Raw genomic sequence first — 21,407 nt, forward strand, 5'->3', positions numbered from 1 at the left:
AATGAACATTTTGCATCACTGATCTTTCGTTGTAATGGTGAATTAATCATAGGGAATGGGTGCTGAAAGCTTTCAATAAATATATGTTCAGCTTCTGGTTTCCCCAAGGGAACTTTTACTTCCAAAATCAAATGCAACAACCTCTGAGCTCTAATTGATTTCTTTCTTGGTCCCTGCAGAAACTGACATGGAAATCTAGACAGGCTGATGTAGACACCTGCAGAATGAAGGGAAAACATAAGGTAGGCAATTTTCTTTCCTCCTGAAGCTGCCACTTTGGTTTAGGTTTTTTGACTGTTAAATCAAGTCGTCGCCTGTGATGTGGAATAGATACTGCCATTCACTTCTTTTTAGTAATGGCTTTTCCCATCAACTCATTGAAGGCTCTAATTTACAAAAATAGTTTACTTTTAATGTGATGAAACATTTCAACTGCAGCAGCCAGAGTGGCATTGTGAAATGTTGCTGTTGCACTAGGGATTGTGGACACCATGTTAGCTGTATGGACACTGCTTAGCACTCTCTAAGAGAGCTAAACATTGCCACCCTTGGCCCATTGGGAGTTTCCTTTAAGGACTCATAAAAAGCTGCAAGTAGATTTACAGGGTTTTGTGCCTTTAGAAATTGAGTAACATGAAAAGACCCTTGAGCTGTGAATCTTAGCTACATCAAGATACTGCAGAAATACCTGACATTAAAATTACTATTGTGAAATTTAATTTCTACTATTACTTTGCTGCATAAACAATAACTGCTGTTTTTGGCTTTGTTTATTTGTCTTTATTAAATAACATTATTTTAGAACTATGGCATTGTGTATCTATTACATATAAATATTCTATGTTCTATATTATATAGAATATATTACAATATATGATGTGATATAAAAATAGAATGTAGAATAGAATGTTTATATAATAATATAACTACAAATGGAATATTCATATGATATTAAGTGATAAATTGGGATACCTAAGTATTTTTATGCCTAATATGAAAGGTGAAACACTATATATTATTATAATGAATACAGAATTCTATACTTACATAGCAATGCTCTATGATAATAAATAATACCAATAACTAAAAGATCACTAGAATGGTACATGAAAGCTGGCCTCAAAGTTAGGAATTCAAGTCCTATATATACAGAATAAAACTATTGTAGCAAAGTAAGTACTTCCTAGCAACATAACCTTTCATAAGTCATTTAAATTTAGTGTTCTAAACCAGAGGTATCAAATATGTGACTTATAAAGTAGCCCACATTAAAATGTTAAAGTAAAATATTTAATAGAATAAATAAAAATGAACTAAACATGGAAAGTATTGGAATTTTATTTTTTAATTTCTTATTTACTCTTAGATTTTAAAACAGATTTTGAGTTCCAGATTCTCTGCACCATTCCACCTCTCCTTATCCACTGAAAAAAGCAAAATGATATTACATTTTTAAATTAAGTTACTATATAGCCTGCAGGGATCATTCATTATGGGTTAGTGGTCCCTGTTTCTAACTGAGTTTGACACAACCATTCTAGGCAACTCATAAAGATGGCAAGTCAAAAGAAGATACCGGCCTACATTGGTAAAGGGATTTTACTTACCTGGGAATTGTGTATAGCAGGGAAATCACAGATGCAATCTCTGTCTCTATTTATTATTCTAACCAACACTCATCATCTTCTCACACATAAACACAAACTTACTCCTCTTCTGAACTTTCCTATTTATATCAGAAGTACCATCATCCTTATAGTAATGTAGCTTTGCATTCTCAGAGTCATACTCTACTCTTCACTCTCCTTCACCTGGCGAAGTCAATCATTTGCCCAGTCTTGCTGTGTCTACAGCAACTCTTACATATGTCCCCTTAAATGGCCACTACCCTAGTTCAGGTTCTAATCATGTTTTCATCTAGACTACTGCAATAGCTTCCCAGTTGAACTCTGTCTTTTACCTTTCCAATCTATCTTTCACATGGTTAGCAAAGTGATTTTTCCAAAAACACAGTTGTGACCATGTCATTTTATTGTTCCAGTGGCTCCCTTTACCTCTAGGTAGGGGCATGCTGGTAAATGTTTAACAATCAGTTCCATGAGGGGGAGGGGAATGTATACACAGCATACTTTAATCTGCATCATTAAATTTTCCCAATCACTCTCTTAAGTCTAGACAATCAAAACAATAAAGCAAGCCCTAATTTGTAGCATTAGCCAATTTCTCAAGTGCTTACACCTCAGAAAATTTAGCAATCACCTCTCAGCAAGTTTAATCTGGCTTCAGCACATCCCTGGCTCTAGGTGTCAAATATAGATTCCTAGGTGTGTCATTTAATGCTATTCACAACCTGGCACCAACCTACTTTTCAAAGAAGGACAAAAGGAAGGCAAGAAGAAAAGAAGGAAAGTAGAAGGAGTAAAGGAGGGAGATAGGAAGGATGGAGAGAGAGAGGTTTTGTATCCTCAACACCTAAAACAGTTCCTGGAGGTACTTAATAATGCTTTTCGATTTGTTAATTTTATATCTTTTCCAGCACCTAAGTATAGCTTTCTACATACATTTCAAGTTTGCCCCCCAAAGGCATACATTTTAAGTAGGTCATTAATGAAAATTTATTAAGTTATTAATTAATCAATTGATTAATAAAATGAAAATTCTTTGTCACCATCAACTTTTGGAAAAAACAACTTGAATATAAGAATAGCTGCTAGGCTTCCTTCATTTTAACCTTGATGACAATGGATCAAAATACAAAATGAATGATGGATTCTATTAAAAGGAATTGACCTGAAAAAATACATTTGAACTATTTCCCCCCAGGATGAATGTCACAATTTTATTAAAGTTCTTCTGAAGAAAAATGATGATACACTGTTCGTCTGTGGAACCAATGCCTTCAACCCTTCTTGCAGAAACTATAAGGTAAATGTTACTTTTATATGTCTGGAACCATATGGTTAGGAGGTACTTTGTAATTTACTCTATACCTGCAACAAGCTAAGAACTGTAATTTAACACTACCCAGTTTCTTTTCACTTGTTCAACTTAATGTATTGCTCCACATGAGTGAGCTTGAGTGGATTTCCCAGTTTCCTGTTTGATCAGGATTGATTGACACATCTTTAAGGATCCTACAGAGCAAAGTTAGTTTCTGTAAGACCCTGTTCTTTGCCCAGTTGACTAATACATAGTTTACAATAAGTATAATGTGAATATATTGCCATACTCTCTTCTTTCCTCCTTTCCTCTCTTCTCTCCTTTCCTGACTTTAACTCTCCCCATCTCTTCTCTCCACTTCTGTTCCCTGACTTCTTTACCTCCTCTCCCTCTCCCTCTCCCTCTCCCTCTCCCTCTCCCTCTCCCCTCTCCCTCTCCCTCTCCCTCTCCCTCTCCCTCTCCCTCTCCCTCTCCCTCTCCCTCTCCCTCTCCCTCTCCCTCTCCCTCTCCCTCTCTCTCTCCCTCTCCCTCTCCCTCTCCCTCTCCCTCTCCCTTCTTATCCTTTCTCTCCTCTATCTTGCTTCTCTTCTTCACCCTCTATCTCTTCCTCCCCTTCCTCTCCCTCCTCATACACACACATCACACATATTTATTGAATTATCATTCCTGATTTCAGAAACATATATCTGAAGTTGCAAGTGTACTTCTACATAGACAATTTTGAAGAATTTAGGAGTCAATTTCATCTTGTGATTGAATGACAAGGAAAATGTCTCATTTGACTGGTACATTATACGAAAACATTTTCCAACCATTTCTCTTAGAGGCAACTCTTCCAGTTAGTCCCGATTAAATTGTTGTTAAAAGTGTCCCTAAAGAAGATAGAGAGCTTTCAAAATCCTGAGTAATAGTAGTAGTAGTAGAAACAAAAGCAGCGATACATGAGCCCATGTCCATCTGTTTCACTTTGTTGTTTCCTTCCTTTTGCCTCTTTGGTCTAGAAAACTGCAAAAAAAGTATTTTGGAAAGTGCATCAATACATATGCTGACCATTGCAGGTCTGTCTTTGTTTCTGTCCAACTAATCCCCTGAAGGAAATGTTTGCATTGGGTACAGGCTCATCTCCCACTGGTCATATTTTTGATACCAGGTGAGCTGTAATCAGCAGCAGCCTGGTTTACCTACTCCAACACAGCCCAACTTGCAATTGATTGTCCCATAGCAAACATCTGGGTCTTCAAAATCAAATCTACCATTTAGTATGTAATTCCTGTTTGTCATTATTTAGAGCTCATTAAGATTATTGTTCCTAACAAATCCCAGCTGGAAAACTCCTCTTTATTATAAATGCAGGTTTTCTTGGCATTGCAACATAAAGAATCTAAATGGTCTTATTCTTTTTTTCAGATATTCTGTTCCTCATGATACATAACCCATGTTGATACTTACTCATTTTTGCTTGAACTACCCACTTCTGCTGGGGAATACCTTAGGGACCTGTAGGAAGTTACAAGAATACATTTAATGGCTTTCTTTGTCCATAATGTCAACAATATGGATGACACTGAAGCATCATGGGCATGGCACTGAGAAGATCCATTCTCAAAGGCAGAAGGTGAAAGAGCAGATGAGACTAGAATGTAGATTCCAGGGAGGGAAAACTCAGCATTGTGTTTTTATCCAAAAGTGTCTCTTTAGAAATGATTAATGCCTGTAAAAAGATTTGGACACAAAGGCTACATAACAGGAATAAACACAGATCATCCACAGTGTACGTCCCATAGTTTAAAAGCTTAAGGTTTATTAGAATAGCTTGATGGAGAAAGGATTATGTTTTTCATGGTCTCTGACTCTGAGCTCCCTCTTTGATTTATACACACTGTGTGCCTGTCAAGTAAGGTGAATGGGTTGGAAAGATTATATAAGCTGAGTTAGATTTGCTGATGCCTAACCTTTAAGCCTAAGAGCAATGAATTTAAGCTATGCTCTCTGGGCTCAGTTTCCTCATTTGTAAAATGAAGGGGTTTGGATTTGATAACTTCTAAGGACCATTATAGCTTTAAGACTATAATCCTCTGCACACTTTCCCCCATTGTTCACTAAAACCTTTGGAACTTCAATATGAGGTTGAGTTGGTTATTTGTATAATTATCTGTACCCTATTGTGAATTAATTTCCCATGGGTTGCTCTTAAGTCTGAGATTTTATGACTAGTGCATGGATTAATTCTTACTTCATGGAAATAGGATTTCTCTATGGCACAGACTACTCTGCTGATACCGTTTAATCTCCACATCCTTCCAAACATCCAAATCAGCAGAGGACAATTTCACATTATCTTCCAGCTCTGATTTAGCTATTGCTACATTTTCAAAAGTAGATGCCCAAAGAAGAAAATCTCCCTACCCCCAAATGTTTTGTTTCTCTCTTGCAGAGTTTACAGAATGTGCACTGCTCTGGATAAGAGGGCAAAGGCCCACTCTTGAATCCTTTTCAGTCTCAGACTAAAGAGTCTGTCACAGTTCAACAGCAAACTCATGTTCAGATAAAATATCAGTAAAAGGCTTAAGTAAAAATGGATTGGGGTGGTGGTGGTGGCAGAACAACAAGATCATTTTGTTTTAAACAGTACATGACAGTCATATTTTATCAGGAAGTTTTTTTTAAAAAGACTATAACTTTATATTATTTTTCAAATTCAATTTTAAAAACTCCACAGCTTTAATAAAGGTCATTTCAAGGTTTTTAGGAGTGAAGCAGATCTGTTACATCCCAGAAACTATTCACAAGAAATGGGGTCAAAATTATCAATTAGACAATCCTTCTTGATGTTCCTTGAAATAATTCCTTTTCCTGCATAATATCTTTGGGCATCTTGAATTAATTAATACAGGTGATCATATAGCATATTGCCTTTAACTTTATTATGTTTCAGTTTCTTTACCTGTACTGAAGCATCTAATGAAAATTATAGTGAAACATAGCTAAGTATAGTCTTTATAGACAACAGGAATCTATAGAGGCAGCTTGGTAGATCAGTAGATAGAGCATTGGATCTGGAGGTAGAAAGATTTGATCTGTGTGACCTTGAATAAATTTCTTAATCTCGGTTTGTCTCAGAATGTAAAATATAAGTCATACATACCAATATTTGTAAAGCACTCAGCATCCTTCCCTTCTTTTATCCTGATTTTAATTGATTCAGCTAGGTGGTGCAGTGGATAGAGCACCAGCCCTGGAGTTAGGAAGAGCTAAGTACAAATCTGGCCTCAGACATTTGACACTCACTAGTTTTGTGACCTTGACACTTAACCCTGATTGCCTCATATCCAGAGTCATTTCTAGTCATCCTGATCTTTATCTGGCCACTAGATCCAGATAGCTCTGGAGGAGAAAATTAGACTATTGACTTCGCACAGCACCCCCTCACTCAAATCAATTCACTTGCTTGTCATGGTATCACCCCCCCTGATATAATGGTCTTCAAGAATAAAGGACTAGGGGCAGCTAGGTGGCACAGTAGATAGAGCACTGGCCCTGGAGTCAGAAGTACCTGAATTCAAATCCAGACTCAGACACTTAATGATTACCTATCTATGTGGCCTTGGGCAAACCACTTAACCCCATTTTCCTTGCAAAAAACCTTAAAAAAAGAATGAAGGAAAACTATCATCAGTTGACACTGTTGAGTTAGTCCTGAAAGAACAAAGTTCTCTTTCTCTCTCTAAGGGTAGGGATAATTCTTTTCTACTGAGTAGATATGAGTGACCTTTCTAGTGCATTTTTCCAGTCTCAGTTGACAGTGACTAGCAAACTGGCATCTTTTAACCAATAAACATCAATTAGATTGTTTAGGAATACGTTTAACTAGATGATAGGACAAAAACAGAGGAGTAAATGTTTCACCCTGAAATACATACTTTTTCCTACAGTGTATTGGCCTTTGGAAAGAATGGGCTCAAGCTTAAAGACATTTCTTCAAAGCATTTGCCCCACTAAATTCACTTCCCAAATACAGCATAGTCAATTAACAAATCTTTCCCTCTGGGAGAACTTGGCATTTTGGCTTTGGAGTCAATTCATTAGTTATTTTAATAGACTGAGTTCCACCTCCCACTCCTCTGAAGGGTCTCTTAACCTAAGTCATAGCTTAGGCTGTTCTATCTCCAATACTCCAACTAAGTAAGGAAAAAATAGACGTAACAGGAATAGAAGCAAGAGCAGATGAGTCACATGTTGACCCCAAAGTTAGGCCACTGACACTAACTCTTCTCACATGGAGACTTACAGAAGTAATCACCTTACTCACTCAAATGAAGCCAGACAGGAAAAAGAATTTTTCTCTGGTCAGTTAGGGCCAGTTCCAGCTTGGCAACCAATCACAAATTTATTTCTCCACCATGTGGCTCATAGACAAGAAATGGAATATCTGCTTGGAGCCCAAAGTTGGAGATCAAGCCTTTTTCCATCAGATATGCCAGAAGCAGGTCTGCATAGCCTCCCATCTTACAAAACAGGTAGAATAATGCACATTATTAAAGAATAGGACTCCTGCTGATCAACTCCCTTTTTCCTTAAAAGCAAAATTATTCTTGGTATGTCTCTTCCATTCCAGTTAGTGCTGTCCCTTCAAAATACCTTTTTATTTACACAGTTATCTGCTCATGTGTTGTATACTCTCAACAGAATATGAACACCTTAAGGAAAGAGATTGCTTTCATCTTTGTGTCTCATACCCTAGCACCCTGCCTTGCATATAATGTCTCTTGAACTTCATATAGAGAGGATTACAAAGATGCTTAATAATCATGGAACAGAGAATTTTTGTGGTCTTAAAATTGATGAAATACTACATTTCAGAGAGGTTCCATGCATAAATGAGGGAGTATTTGGTAACAGTGAAACATTGGATTGGGCATACAAAAATTTGGGTTTTAGTTTCATCTCTGCTGCCAACTATATATATATACCCTTAGACAAATCACATGACTCTTATGGGAGGAGAGGTATTAATTTAGATGAATGATATGCTTCCTTATACTCTTTATTTAATTTAAAGTGGCATAAAAATGGCTTCTAGTATTATGCTTGCATCCAATCCTTATTCTTGTGCTCTGTTCTTATGAAAACTAAAGCTTAGGAAAAGTTAAGTCTTCTGGGATTTGACCTACAAGGGTCAGGTCTCAATAAGAAAAAGAAAAACCAAAAATTTAGGCAAGTACCCATATATTCATGACTCAGACTTCTGGTTCATTGAAAAAGAAAAAAAAAAGAAAAGGTTTATTTGGTCTGGAAATGTCCAATTAATTGCCTTAATCCTTATCATTTTACTGATAAGAGACCTATATTTCATGATCTGGGTTCCAGAACATCCTAAAAGTAGCCAGTTCTTATTACTGAATAGAAGCAACTGTTTCTTTTAGATGGATACTCTCGACTCCCTTGGTGATGAGTTCAGTGGAATGGCCAGGTGCCCCTACGATGCCAAGCATGCCAATGTCGCCCTGTTTGCAGGTAAATGATCTGCCCTAAACTTGCTGGGATTTTTTTGTTCATTATTTTACATTTCATTTCATAAATCTAAGCCTGGCAATATAAATCTCCTTTGGGGGGTATTTGTGAATTCAGAATTTGTTTTTAGATTCCTAGGTGTCATCCATAACTAATAGTGTCCTTTTCATTGGTGATTAATTTGGAAATTACCCCTTTTCTTCTCTGTCATCTTGATTCATTCCTTTGTGATTTGGAGAATAGATAGGTGCATAGTACATTGCCCTGATTTGGCATAGAAGGTGTTTGTTCTTTAAGAATGCTGCCTTCCACTGCTCCCCTGCAAATGTTTAGTGCAAGATTGTGCTTTCTAATAGGGAAACTTTGTGGATTGTCTGAAAGGGACTGAGTTTTCACTCAGAAGGATATGGGGAATCCATATTAAGTCTCCATACCAGAAGACTTCAGTCCTAACAAAAGCATGAAGAGGTCAAAATAGAGTTCTAAATTAATCATAGATGATTATAAATATTGGATCCCGAAGAAGGTAATCTGGAAATAATATACAGGAAATCAAGGGTTGATGGAGTTCAAGAGCCATGTTGTTCCCACCCCTGATTTTAACCCCACCAAGTCTTGACAGATGGATTCTGCCAATGGAGGATGAAAAAGCAGTTCCCAATCTTGGGTTGGGTCTCCTTCTATAGCTCAAGAATTATAAATGATAAGCCATTGATTTCCATTTTATTTTTGTTTTAGAAATTTATTTAAGACTTCACTATCGGCTGTGCATGTATCTACAATTCAAGAATTATAGATAATAAGCCATTGATTTCCATTTCATTTAGAAATTTATTTAAGAATTCATAATCAGTTGTGTATGTGGGTATAAAGAAAATTTTGGGTGTAATTGTCACTGGTAGAGCATATGCTATAGTTGGCTGTAATTTCCTTCACAAAAGCATTGTGCCCTATGGGGGGAGGGGAGGAAGAAGGGAATGAGGGCTATTGTTATAAAGCAAGTTAACTAACACTCCCTTATTTATTCTATTATCAGGACCCCACCCGGGGCCCTCTTCCTTAACTCATACATTGTAGAGATGGATTGTGTAGGAGAAAGAAAGCCTTCCCTGGGTCATCATCTTTTCTTGAGTACAATATTATTACAGCACTGTATGGAGACTTGGACAGGAGCATAGCCAGAACCAGAAATGCCTTGATACCTTTTTAATTACACAGCTCCTGCCAACCTCTAATATCTACAGGGACCTGTATGAGCTGGTGGCAATGAAGGATGATGGCTACAACTGATTATTTGTGTGTCTGACTTGAACAGAGAAATTAGAAGATATATAGAAAGAGTTTCACCTGAGTGAAACAGGGTAAGAGCCATGATGGCATAGAATAGGGAACTAGAGGTGGAAACAGGAAGCCCTGGGTTCAAATCCTACCTCAGATATTATGTAACCCAGGAAATACAAAAAAATACACCAGATAGTGGATACAAATTTTAAGTATAGGAACCCCAGGGTAACAGCATTTATGTAGTGCTTTAGGGATAGTGATGGATGTGTGGGAAAAACAACTCTAAGTTGGTATTTCTGGGCCTTGGTAGCCTTTCTTTGTGGATTTCTCATGATGTTCACATCTGGCCATGGTATCTCTGATAGGCAGCATCTCTGCTGATAAGCCCTTCATAGATCTCTGCTAGATGGGTCAATTCACTGTTCTCTGGGCTTGCTCTCCTGTAGGTAATTGTAGCCTTCATCACCTCCAGCTCCCAGTATAGGCTCAGCTACAGTCCTAAGCAGGAAATTCTGCTGCTCTCTTTCAGTAAGAATAGAGATTCTTAGTTTAAAATTAACAAGCATCGGGGCAGCTAGGTGGTGTAGTAGATAGAACACCAGCCCTGGAGTCAGGAGGACCTGAGTTAAATTCTGGCCTCAGACATTTAATAATTCCCTAGTTGTGTGACCTTGGGCCTGTCACTTAATCTCATTCCCTTAAATAAATAAAAATTTTTAAAAAATAAAATTAAAAGTATCTTTCTTCCTCTCTGTGCCTTCAGTTTCTTGACTGGGAGTCCTTAAAGGTGCAGGGGGAAAAAAGCCTTTTATTTTGCCTAGTCTTCTTAGCTAAAGTCAAAACCCACTCAGTGACAGAGACTCACTTTAACTTATGGTGGTCATTCAATACATTTTCCAAATCTTGATAGGTTACACTATAACCAGGCAATGAACTCTTGCCAAATAATTACCAAATAGCTCTAGGGTTTAGCCTTCCCCAGTTTATTTTGATTTTTTTTTAACTCTTAAGCTTCTCTACTTGGTCTTAGCAAAGGAATGACTAGGGAAAAGGTTTAGAGGTAATCTATGTCTGGTGAACAAATTTACTGTTTCTGCTGAAAATTTAGTGACTTTCCTAGCTTTTTCCACATGCTAATTAATTACTCAAAGCCTCATATTCTTAAGGAGATATAAATTAATCACTGAAAGGACCTCTCCATAAATATATATATATATAATATTTATAATATATGTGTGTGTATATATGTGAATATATATGTATGTGTATGTAAATATAGATACATAAAAAAGAACTTCACCTACAAACTTGGCTAAAACTGAATCTCCTTAAATGTGTGTGTGTGTGTGTGTGTGTGTGTGCAAATATGCATGTTTGTATACGTGATACACTGTTATACACTGTTACAGTAATTAGTTTTAAGTTTAGGGGCAGTTAAATGAATGACTCATTAGGTCCCTGAATTCCTTCTTTTTAAATTTATAGAGTTTATTTTATGTATAAAGTTATAAGTTCAGATATAATCACTTTGAGCCTCCAGTTAGGAAAATTTCTAACACCTAGGCAGAAGCTGGACTTTCTACCTAACTTTACTTTTATATTTGTCACTGATTGACCTTTGACTTCTTTATGATAGGAGAAAAATTCAGTGTCCAGGAAACATCTTGAGAAAAACACAAAACCCATAAGATTATATTATAGTGATTAGGAATCTGATAAGGGATTTTGGGTAAAGATCTGGATTTTTCTTGGAATTTGCTATAGCCTAGGTCCTCCTCTCTGAAAGACCTATAGAGTCTATGACTCTCCTAAGCATAACTCTTCTTTACCACTGCTCAGCCCTCCACTACTCAGAATCTTCCCTCTTCCTCCATTCTAAGACAGCTTATTCTTTTTTTACTTAGGATATATATGGTCCAGTTTCTCACTTATTTATTCAATCTTCACTTCATTGATTCAATCAAGAAGTGTTTTTTCCCTATTCAAGGCACTATAGCTAAATGATGCCCTTATATATGCACACACTTATGCATATCTGAAAGTAATGCAAAGAAAGTCAAGATTTTATGGGGCTCATAGAGCTCCTGATATTAATGTTCTCCCTACTGTCACCCCCCCGTGAATTTTGACAGATGATTTCTGCAAATGGAGGGTGCAAAAACAGAACTCAGCTTTATGCTGGGCCTCCTTCTGTAGCTCAAAAGCTATGCACAATAAGCCATTGAATTCCATTTCAGTTTAAATATATACATCATGGTATCTGGGTAATCCTGAATTCCTACATTTACTAACAAAGAGTCTCTAAAACAAAAAGTAACAGGTGGAAATTTTTTGAATCTACTGACTCAAAGTCATTATGTGCTCAATATGGAAAGACTTATTGCCAGAAGGTTGAGCTGATGATTTTTGGGGGGCCATAGCAACTCATAAAGTACTAACTACCAAGGGGTGAAAGGGTTGCAATTTTCAAGGACCACCTTGATGTAATCAAAAGTATTGAAGTGTGTAGCTGGATAGATATAACTCATTAGCATTTCTTACTTGTAAATGGCCTCACAGGCCCTACTCAAATACAGAGAATAATTTAGGGCAGCTCTGAACCAATTAAAATGTCGGTGCTTTTTGAAAGAGGGAATATAGCAAAACCAAGCCTTTGCTTTTTTACCTGAACTAAAGCCAAAGAAGCAAAATGTTGCAGGTAATGGAAGATTTGTTTTAATGATTTGTGGGAGCTATTTTTAAACAATAGATTGTACTAAGAAATGGAAAATAAATGTATAATTTCTTAATGGAAAATAAACTATGCAATTATTTTGCCATTTTATTCCTGAAAGAACATAATCCATTTTAAAACAATTTCAACAAAATATCTTTCTATTTTTAAATATAATTTAATTTAGCAGTCAGTTGGAGCAGTGGATTTATTAGTGGACTTGGAATCAGGAGGATCAGAATTCAAATTCCACCTTAAATGCTTGCTAGCTTTGTAACTCTGGGTAATTCCCCAAACCTTTGTGAACCTCAGCTTTTTATCTATAAAATACAAATAATAATAGGGTCTACCTCATGGGGTTATTGTAAGGACCAAATGAAACAATATGTGTGAAGTGCTTTGCAAACCTTAAAGTGCTATATAAATGTTAGCTAGCATCATCATCATCATCATCATCATCATCATCACCATCATCATCATTATTTTTGTTTGTCCTAATAGAATTTGATGATTTGATAACTGTCTAACGTGATTATTCTTGTGGATAATTAACAAGTATTTATTAAATGCTTTGCATGTTCTAAATACTAGAGATTCAAATAGAAATGTAAGACTGTTCCATCTTTCAAGGGACTCATATTCTAATTAGAATAGACAACACATCTAAGATAGCTCATGTGTAGGACACATGGAAAGACCTGTTGAATCTTAGTAGCTTGAATCCAAGAGAGCTGACTGAAAACTAACAAATCACATTATCTCTTGACATATTTACCCCCTTGATGTTCTCCTCTACTTTCCTTCAGTCTCTGCTAAAGAAGTAACCCTTCTTTTCAAGGTCACTTCCTCTATTTGTACCCCTGCTCCTATCCCTTCCCATTTTCTCCAGGAGATTGATCCCCATGTCATTACCTTTCTAAGGATTCCTTCCCTAGTTCCAACAAACATTTCTGAGTCTGTTCTATCCAAATAAAACATAACCAAAAAGAAAACAAAAACAAAAGCAAAAATCCCATAATCCCAGATAGATTTTCATTCTATTTTTCTCTTTTGTTTTCTTAGCTAGACTCCTTGAAAAAATAATCTACACTAGTTTCTCCACTCCCTTTTCTCATTCTTTCTTATCTAAATCCTATGCAATCTGACTTCTAACTAGGGGTGTACTCCCAAGGCTAGGTTCTGAGTCTCTGGTCTTTGCTCACCTACTATGTGCTCCCTTTGCTGACATCATTATCCTATGGGTTCAATTATTATCTCTATGGAAATGATTTTCAGATTGCTATAGATCTAACCCTAATCTATGTTAGAGCTTCAATACCACACATCTAATAGACATTTTGATTAAATGTCCTATAGGCATTTCAAAATCAATATATTCAAAGCCGACTTCATCATTTTCCCCTTTAAACCCTTCTGTGTATAGAACTTCCCCATTATTGTCAAGGGTACTGCCATTCTTCTTATCACCCAGTTTTGCAGTCTCAGTGTCATCTTTTAACTCTTCAGTTTTACTTGCTCTTCATATCCAGTCAGTTGTCAAACATTGTGTAATACTTATCAAATACATCTCCTTCGCTCCATTCATGCAACTGCTCTCATTGCCTCTCACCTGGACTATTTCAATAGAGATACTTGATCTCTCTACCTCAAATCTCTCCTCATTCTAATACATTCTCCACAAACCCACTGAAATAATTTTCATCCCTATTATCTCTGTGATAAAGTAGAAATATAGATAGATAAATGGCAGATACATACATAGAACTAAGTGAAACTATCAGTGGATAGAATGTAGGATTTAGAGTCAGGAAGATATGAATTCAAATTTCATCTTAAGACACTTATTAGTTAGATTTCCCTATGTAAATTGTTAACTTTTCTTAATCCCAGTTTCCTCATCAGTAAAGTGAAGATAATAATAGCCCTGCAGGGTTGTTGTGATGATCAATTAAGATATTTGAAGTGTTATGTAAACTTTAAAATGCTAGCTGTAATAACTATGTGTCTATTACATATTTGTGAATAAGTTCATATATAGATACATATAAATGCCATGAATGAGAACACAAGCACATTCATACACATGTGTGTCCAATAGAATTTAAGCTAATTGAGATCAGGGATTATATCCCCTATATCTTTCTATCTTCAGAATTTAGCACAGTGCTCTACACATAATAGACACTGTGGAAATGCTTATTGATGAATTGATCTCTTTCTCCTTCCTCCTTCCACTTCACTCACTTATCCAGGATAAAAGCTGCTCTATTTTAATTGTATTTGTACTTGTAATTATGTGTGATACAAGTGGCCTCTTCTTCCAACTTAGTCATGTCTAATTACCTGCTGATGTTGGATACCCAAAGAGACCTGGCCTCAAGGTATCTCTTAGACCCCTTCTAATCAAGTGGAGCAAGGACCATTTGACATTTGCCCTTTTATTCCAGAGCAACATCTCAGAAATTATCACAATTTTTTTTTTCTGAATGCTTAATCCCACATTATCCCCATCTAAAAGGGTAAGATTCGGGGGCTTCTCTTTTCTCATACTGCTGAATCCTTTCTCATTGACCCGAATCAGAGGGCAATCTGCCTGGCTTTTCTCTTCACCTTCCTCTCTCTAACTATTATTTTTTTCTCCTAAGATGGAAAACTGTATTCTGCCACAGTGACTGACTTCCTTGCAATAGATGCAGTCATTTATCGAAGCCTTGGAGACAGCCCAACCCTAAGGACAGTCAAACATGACTCAAAATGGTTGAAAGGTGAGTAAACAATGAAAAGAAGGGTTGAAGAACAGGAAGGAAGGAAAAAATGCATGTCTACTGAGAGCCTTAAAGTCCTTATAGACAATACTATAGTTTCATTTTAGCAATATCTTCTGACAGATAGAAAAGTGTAAATTGCCTCTTTTATCTCAGATGATTTATTTACCTACATTTTTTTCCTTCCCATGAGTTACTAGAGGTGTTAACAAAACTACCAGTGTCAATGTAATCAAATACATCACATTCATCTTCTTTCGCTTTAAACCCTCATTTTAGCATCCCAGTGATAGGGCTATCACATTTCTCTGGTAAGTTGACATAGAGAACAGAAGAATATGGGGAAATGAAGTAAAGGCTATGTAAGATTCACAGCTACATTAAGAAATGTATATAGTCTATTCTGAAGTATTTAGTTAAAAAATAAACTTGAAGAAATTGTCAGAACTTTTTCTCATTGCTATGTAGGATTATTTTTGATTTTATAAAAAGATGTGTATGTACATGTGCCTTATGTGATTACCAACATTTATGCTTATAAGTCATTAGAATGAATAATTACTGAATATCTAATGGGTCTAAATATTCAATTAACATGTAGATTTTGGCATAAATTGAAAATTTGGCATAAATCGCAAATTTCCTTTTATCTTATATCTCTTATCCCCAACCAAAGTGTCTTTTTTGTTCACAGAACCATATTTTGTCCAAGCAGTGGATTATGGTGACTATATCTACTTCTTCTTTAGGGAAATTGCAGTGGAATACAACAGCATGGGAAAGGTAAGTGAAGAGAATGTTTATGGCTTCCTTTGTAACACCCTGGGGAATCCACTTCAGGAGCAGTGTTCTTATGAATGACCTTGCAAGGAGAGCCATAAATCATATTGACAGGGTCATCATTTTGAGAGGATCCTGCTGCTGAGGCCCATGTTTGGTTCCAGTGAAACATCATGTTTTCTCAATATTCACTCCACAATTTGAAGGCACATTAAACTATTTCTACCAAAAATGTAACATACATATTTGTTTAATTCCAAAAATAACTTCAAGTAGTTTAAAAAAGCCTGACTTTCAAGTACAATAGGCAATCCAGGATAAAGAGAGTAAGCAAAAGAAAGCTTTGGCTTTTCCTTTTTTGTCTTAAGAATATTGGACAAAAACAGTTGGGCACAATGGCTTTCTAGATAAACATAATGAAATGATTCAAGTCACCCAGGGTGGAGGGCATAAATAAAATACCAGCTAAATCTGAAGCCTTTTTAAGAAGTAGAGATACAAAGCTCAGAGGCAGTCAATGTGGGTTGCAGGGATATTTAATGTAAAATGTGCCTTTGTTTGAGGAAATAGAAAGTTAAGCAACAATCCATAGGGAAATGAGTTAATGTGGCTGACAACTGATCTCTCTAGAAGGATTTATGTATTAAATGCCACAGCCTTATCTTTTATAGCACACTGTTCCAAAGCTGAGTTTTCCAGTTTGTTATTTTCCACAGCTTATAGAAACACAGGATTAAATTAAGCGCCTTGTTGTTCCAGCTCAATTTTAAAGAAAAGCAGAATTCTACCAAGGTCTTCCTTCTCACAGTCTAAGTGTGTTGCTCTTCCCCTTGTGTTTTGCCTGTTTTAGGTAGTTTTCCCAAGAGTTGCTCAGGTTTGTAAGAATGACATGGGAGGATCACAAAGAGTTCTGGAAAAACAGTGGACTTCCTTTCTCAAGGCTCGCTTGAACTGCTCAGTTCCTGGTGATTCACATTTTTATTTCAACATACTGCAGGCAGTTACGGATGTTATCCATATTAATGGCCGTGATGTTGTCCTAGCAACCTTCTCCACACCTTATAACAGGTAACTATGCTGGGGCTACTGACCTTTTCTTGTCTATTTCTGCCCTTTCCAGTGAGGATTCTTTTATAATGTATCTCATTAAAAACTATAAGAAAAATGTTCATTTATGTAAGTTAAAAAGCAGGTACTATCCAATTTTCATCAATAAATTTTGTAATTTATAAGCACAATTAGATTAATGTGCATTGGAGGTGAGGCATTGGTTAAGACAGGAATTAGATGTTGTGCTATTTTCATGCTTTCAATTTAATCTTTGTTCCCTGTGCTTTTGTCTATCTCTTAAGGAGATGGTGACTAGCATTTTAAAGAGATACTTGGAACAAATACACCAGCTATTTGCCATTTTTTAGGCATCTCTGAACATTATGGAGACTAGTGTACTTGACCACAGATTGCTCTGTAGTGCCTTTCTTCTATGTATTATAACAAAATATTTTTACATGAAAATGGCACCCTGGTCATTTCTATATTCATCTTTTCAAGCAGTTTATTTCTCAAGCAGATACAGATTACAGGCACTTGGGTGTGACCCTTTAGTTGGTTGCCTTGGAGCTGGCCTCCTAAAAGGGGGTATGATTTCAGATGAGGTATAAACAATGGAAGCTGATGAACTAGGGAAATCAAAGACTTGTCATACTGACTTTAACATTAATTAACAAGAGGTAAATGCGGGAGGGAGAGGGAAGAAAGTAGAACATAAATTATCTGAAAGTCACATTCTTTCCCCATAAAATACTTTAAAAATATGAGTTGGTGACTGAAACACTAGGTCATTTTTTCTAATATAATTTGGTGGCAGTCAGACTCATCTCACACCCTACACATGGATATTTAGTTTCTGAAGTAAAAAATAATCCTTAGTAAAAGATATTTTCTCCCACAAAGCTGTCCTTTGGAATAGACCTCAAGGTCAATTTTAGAGTCAGATATTAGGATATTCATTCTATTCAAGAATTTCAGCTATTAGTAAACCTAACTGTTCTCTGTTTTCAAATTAGGAAAGTAAGGCATAAAAAAGTTAAATAACTTGATTAGTAATACTATCAAGAATAAAGGAAAAATATTCAAAAAATAGACTTGCTACAAGGATTCCTTGTTTTGAATTCTCTATCCTGACATTTATATCATTTATAGCCTAACAGAAGCATAGACTTCTGTGTAAAAAGCGATCATAATTAGGGACCTATTTATAAGAGCAGAATAAGCAGGACTAGAAGCTTAGCTCTGTGTAGCACCTGTGGTAATCTAAGTAGAATACCATTCTCTAAATGTGTGGTGTCATGAATTTGGAGCCAGGAGTCCTGAGAGTAGGTTTCAACTCTGCTCTTTTCTAGCTTTGTGACCCCAAGCAAGTCACTTCCCCTCACTAAGCCATAATTTTTCTTTTTCACTAAAAATAATTCTGTTTAATTAAGAGGATGAATAAGGGTCCTTCTAGTGATAACTTCCTGTGATTCTATTTAATACTATTTATTTTGAGAGATATTTGGAAAACTGGAGGGCTCCTAAAGGATGATGCTGTAGGACAATTTGTCTATTTCTCTGATGATGGAATCACAGATAAGTTTCTATGAAGAAATTTAGACAAATTGAGTTTATCCTGGAACAAGTTGATATGAAAAGAGCAAGTTAAAAGATGATATGATGTCTTTTAATTCCATTGAAAAAGAACAGTGACTACTTTCCAGTGTGCAAACATGAACTAATGGGTTCAAATGATAGTATTTATTTTTCTGTTGGAGATCAAGAGATTGTTAGTATAAACAATAGGTGTCACTGTAGAACAAAGTTGACTGGGAACTTTCACACACCCCCTCCTTAGAGTTTTGGGGAGTTGAATACTCTCAGACCATACTTTTATCTTCCCACTTATCCAACCTGATAAAGGGATAAGACTTTACATTTGGTCCATATCTCCACCATCTCTTTTCTCCTCTGTCTACTACTGGAGATTTGCATATGGATTTAGAACTTAAATAGTAAAGACTACTCTAGCCTAAAGACTTATGATCTACTTTATTATTTTATGGAGCTTATAAATATAACTTTATATGCATATATGATATAAAAATAAGTATAAAATTATATGATATACATAAAAACTATCACCATAAGCTCCTCTCCTATTGCCCAGACCCCCCCATCAAACTCAAATCTGACCACCAGATCTTTTTTAATTCTGAAAATTCCAATTATTCACTGTTACTCTTCTTTTTCCCTTTCCCTGCATGAAATGTGACATGATGATGTTTGGCCTTTGTTCTCAAAGAAGACCATGACATTGGGGAGGTAATGCCTGACAAGCAAATGAATTGGATTTGAGTGAGGGGGTCCTATCTATGTCACCAGTCTCACTTTCTCTTCCAGAGTCATCTGGGTCCAAGAGCCAGATATGAATGAGGACAACTGGAGATGACCCTAGATGTGAGGCAATTAGGGTTAAGTGACCTACCCAAGGTCACACAGTTATTAAGTTACAAGTGTCTGAAGTCAGATTTGAACTCTAGTCTTCCTGACTCCAAGACCAGTAATCTCTCCACTATACAAGCATGGAATACATAGTATACTTAACTGATCAGGAATTTTATTTAAAGCAAAATTAGATAAAGAAACAACTTAAAGGACTAACACAAAAAAAATCACATAATAGTTCAGCACATGTAGGGAAGAGAAAATTGGAAAAAATAAAACCTTTCTGAAGTTTTCCTCACTTCTTAAGAGACCTGGATGTCATTAAAGGGACCAGCATTTCTCACAAGTCTTAGTCTGAGTTCTTTGTTCTGACTTCCTAAAGCAGAGTTTGCCCTGAAGCTAGCCTGGTGTGTTGGGTCTCCAGTTCTGGAACATAATATAAGACAGCTGCAGGGACCCAATCAACCTGGCCCTGCTGCTGCTGTTCCTCTCACTTCTCTAACCCATCTGTCTCCAGCAAACATATACCTTCTCCTCAGCTCCTTGACAGACTCTTTCAAAAGCTCCTATTGCCATGGGAAATCCATCTCTCTAGCTCAAAAATTCTGATAGCTCTAGTCTCTTTCTGGGTAATAGTGAATGACCTCTTGTAGGGACAGCACATTTTCAAAAATTCCCCATAAGAGTTAAGACCCTTACTTCATTATTACTTGTTACATAGAATAAAAATTCTGGAATTTCAAGTTCATGATTTTTTTTTAATAAATAGGAATCTATCTGGGTAACATTGTTTTAAGGATAGTCTTTCTGAATTCAGGAATACATCCTAGTACTCTTTGTGGCACCCTTTCAGTCTGACCACTGCATGCCTACTTTGTCACTAATATCCAGTAAGACAGGCAAGCTAGGCGGTACAGTGTATGGAGCGCTGGCCCTGGAGTCAGGCAGACCTGAGTTCAAATATGACCTCAGGCACTTAATAATTACTTAACTGTCTGACCTTGGGAAAGTCACTTAACCCCACTGCCTTGCAAAAAAAAAAACCCTAATATATAGTAAGAGCCTTATGAGTGCAGTAGAACCCCATGTGAGGTGTTTCTATCACAGCTTCTTGAAAATAATCAGTACTTTCTCTGGATGCAGGTTATAACACCTTCCTTTTCAGGTGCTTTGTAATTAACTTGGGTATTTAGATATGGATGTGTGTATATACATACAAATTGCATGCCTATTTTTCCTGTCTACATCCTAAAAATTGACATTTGCATAGTATAATTTAAAAAAACTGCACACATGACTTCCCAGCTTAAATATATACTCAGTCCCCTTTCCATATCCAAATGTGATTTTTTTAATAGTTTGGCAACTATCTAAAGAGTTTCTAGTTATTATAAGAGATTTGAAATTCTTAAAACAAAATTTGTTTTAATTGACAAAATAAAGATAAGTCATATGCACTATTATCACTAGGAGATATAGAAGGATAAGGGCAGAAACTGAATCTCTGATTTGGAGTAAGGAAACTCCTACTTGTAGTTCAGGTTGGTACCTTCTCTGCAATTTATAGTACTAGAGAATTAATGCAATTAAGTGATACACTTAAGTACACACAGCCAGTATGTGTCAAAGACAGACCTCAAATTCTGGTCATTTTGGCTTGGAGGTCAACTCTCTATATGTTGCCTCTAATAAAAGGAATATAGGAAAAATATGTGTCTTTTTAAATAAATAATTCCAGTTCTAGAATGTTTATAGGAATCCCTGTATTAGCCATGTAAACTGATGGAAACGCATATTGATCACCTTTTAAAATTCAGGATTTTAAATTTTGTCTAATTTTTCTGCTCTTTTACAAAACCTACTTAAAACATATCATTTATATATATTATTATTACCCTGTTAATAATTGTATTGTAAAATTAAAAGGGCATACA

The 21,407-nt window shown here is 36.2% G+C and overlaps 1 protein-coding gene across 5 annotated transcripts in view; it reads left to right on the plus strand.

Annotated features, from left to right (window-relative positions):
* The window catches only part of SEMA6A (semaphorin 6A), a 176,444-nt gene that overhangs the window by 103,839 nt on the left and 51,198 nt on the right, over nucleotides 1-21,407 (plus strand). For all 5 annotated transcript variants that reach the window (XM_074202571.1, XM_074202570.1, XM_074202574.1 and 2 more), the window contains exons 5-10: nucleotides 180-242; nucleotides 2,824-2,925; nucleotides 8,364-8,454; nucleotides 15,094-15,213; nucleotides 15,908-15,996; nucleotides 16,844-17,061. In XM_074202571.1, coding sequence (XP_074058672.1) covers nucleotides 180-242; nucleotides 2,824-2,925; nucleotides 8,364-8,454; nucleotides 15,094-15,213; nucleotides 15,908-15,996; nucleotides 16,844-17,061 — 683 coding nt within the window. The remainder of the gene's footprint in view (nucleotides 1-179; nucleotides 243-2,823; nucleotides 2,926-8,363; nucleotides 8,455-15,093; nucleotides 15,214-15,907; nucleotides 15,997-16,843; nucleotides 17,062-21,407) is intronic.

Source organism: Macrotis lagotis, chromosome X (assembly GCF_037893015.1).
Source record: "Macrotis lagotis isolate mMagLag1 chromosome X, bilby.v1.9.chrom.fasta, whole genome shotgun sequence".
Taxonomy (NCBI): Eukaryota; Metazoa; Chordata; class Mammalia; order Peramelemorphia; family Peramelidae; genus Macrotis; species Macrotis lagotis.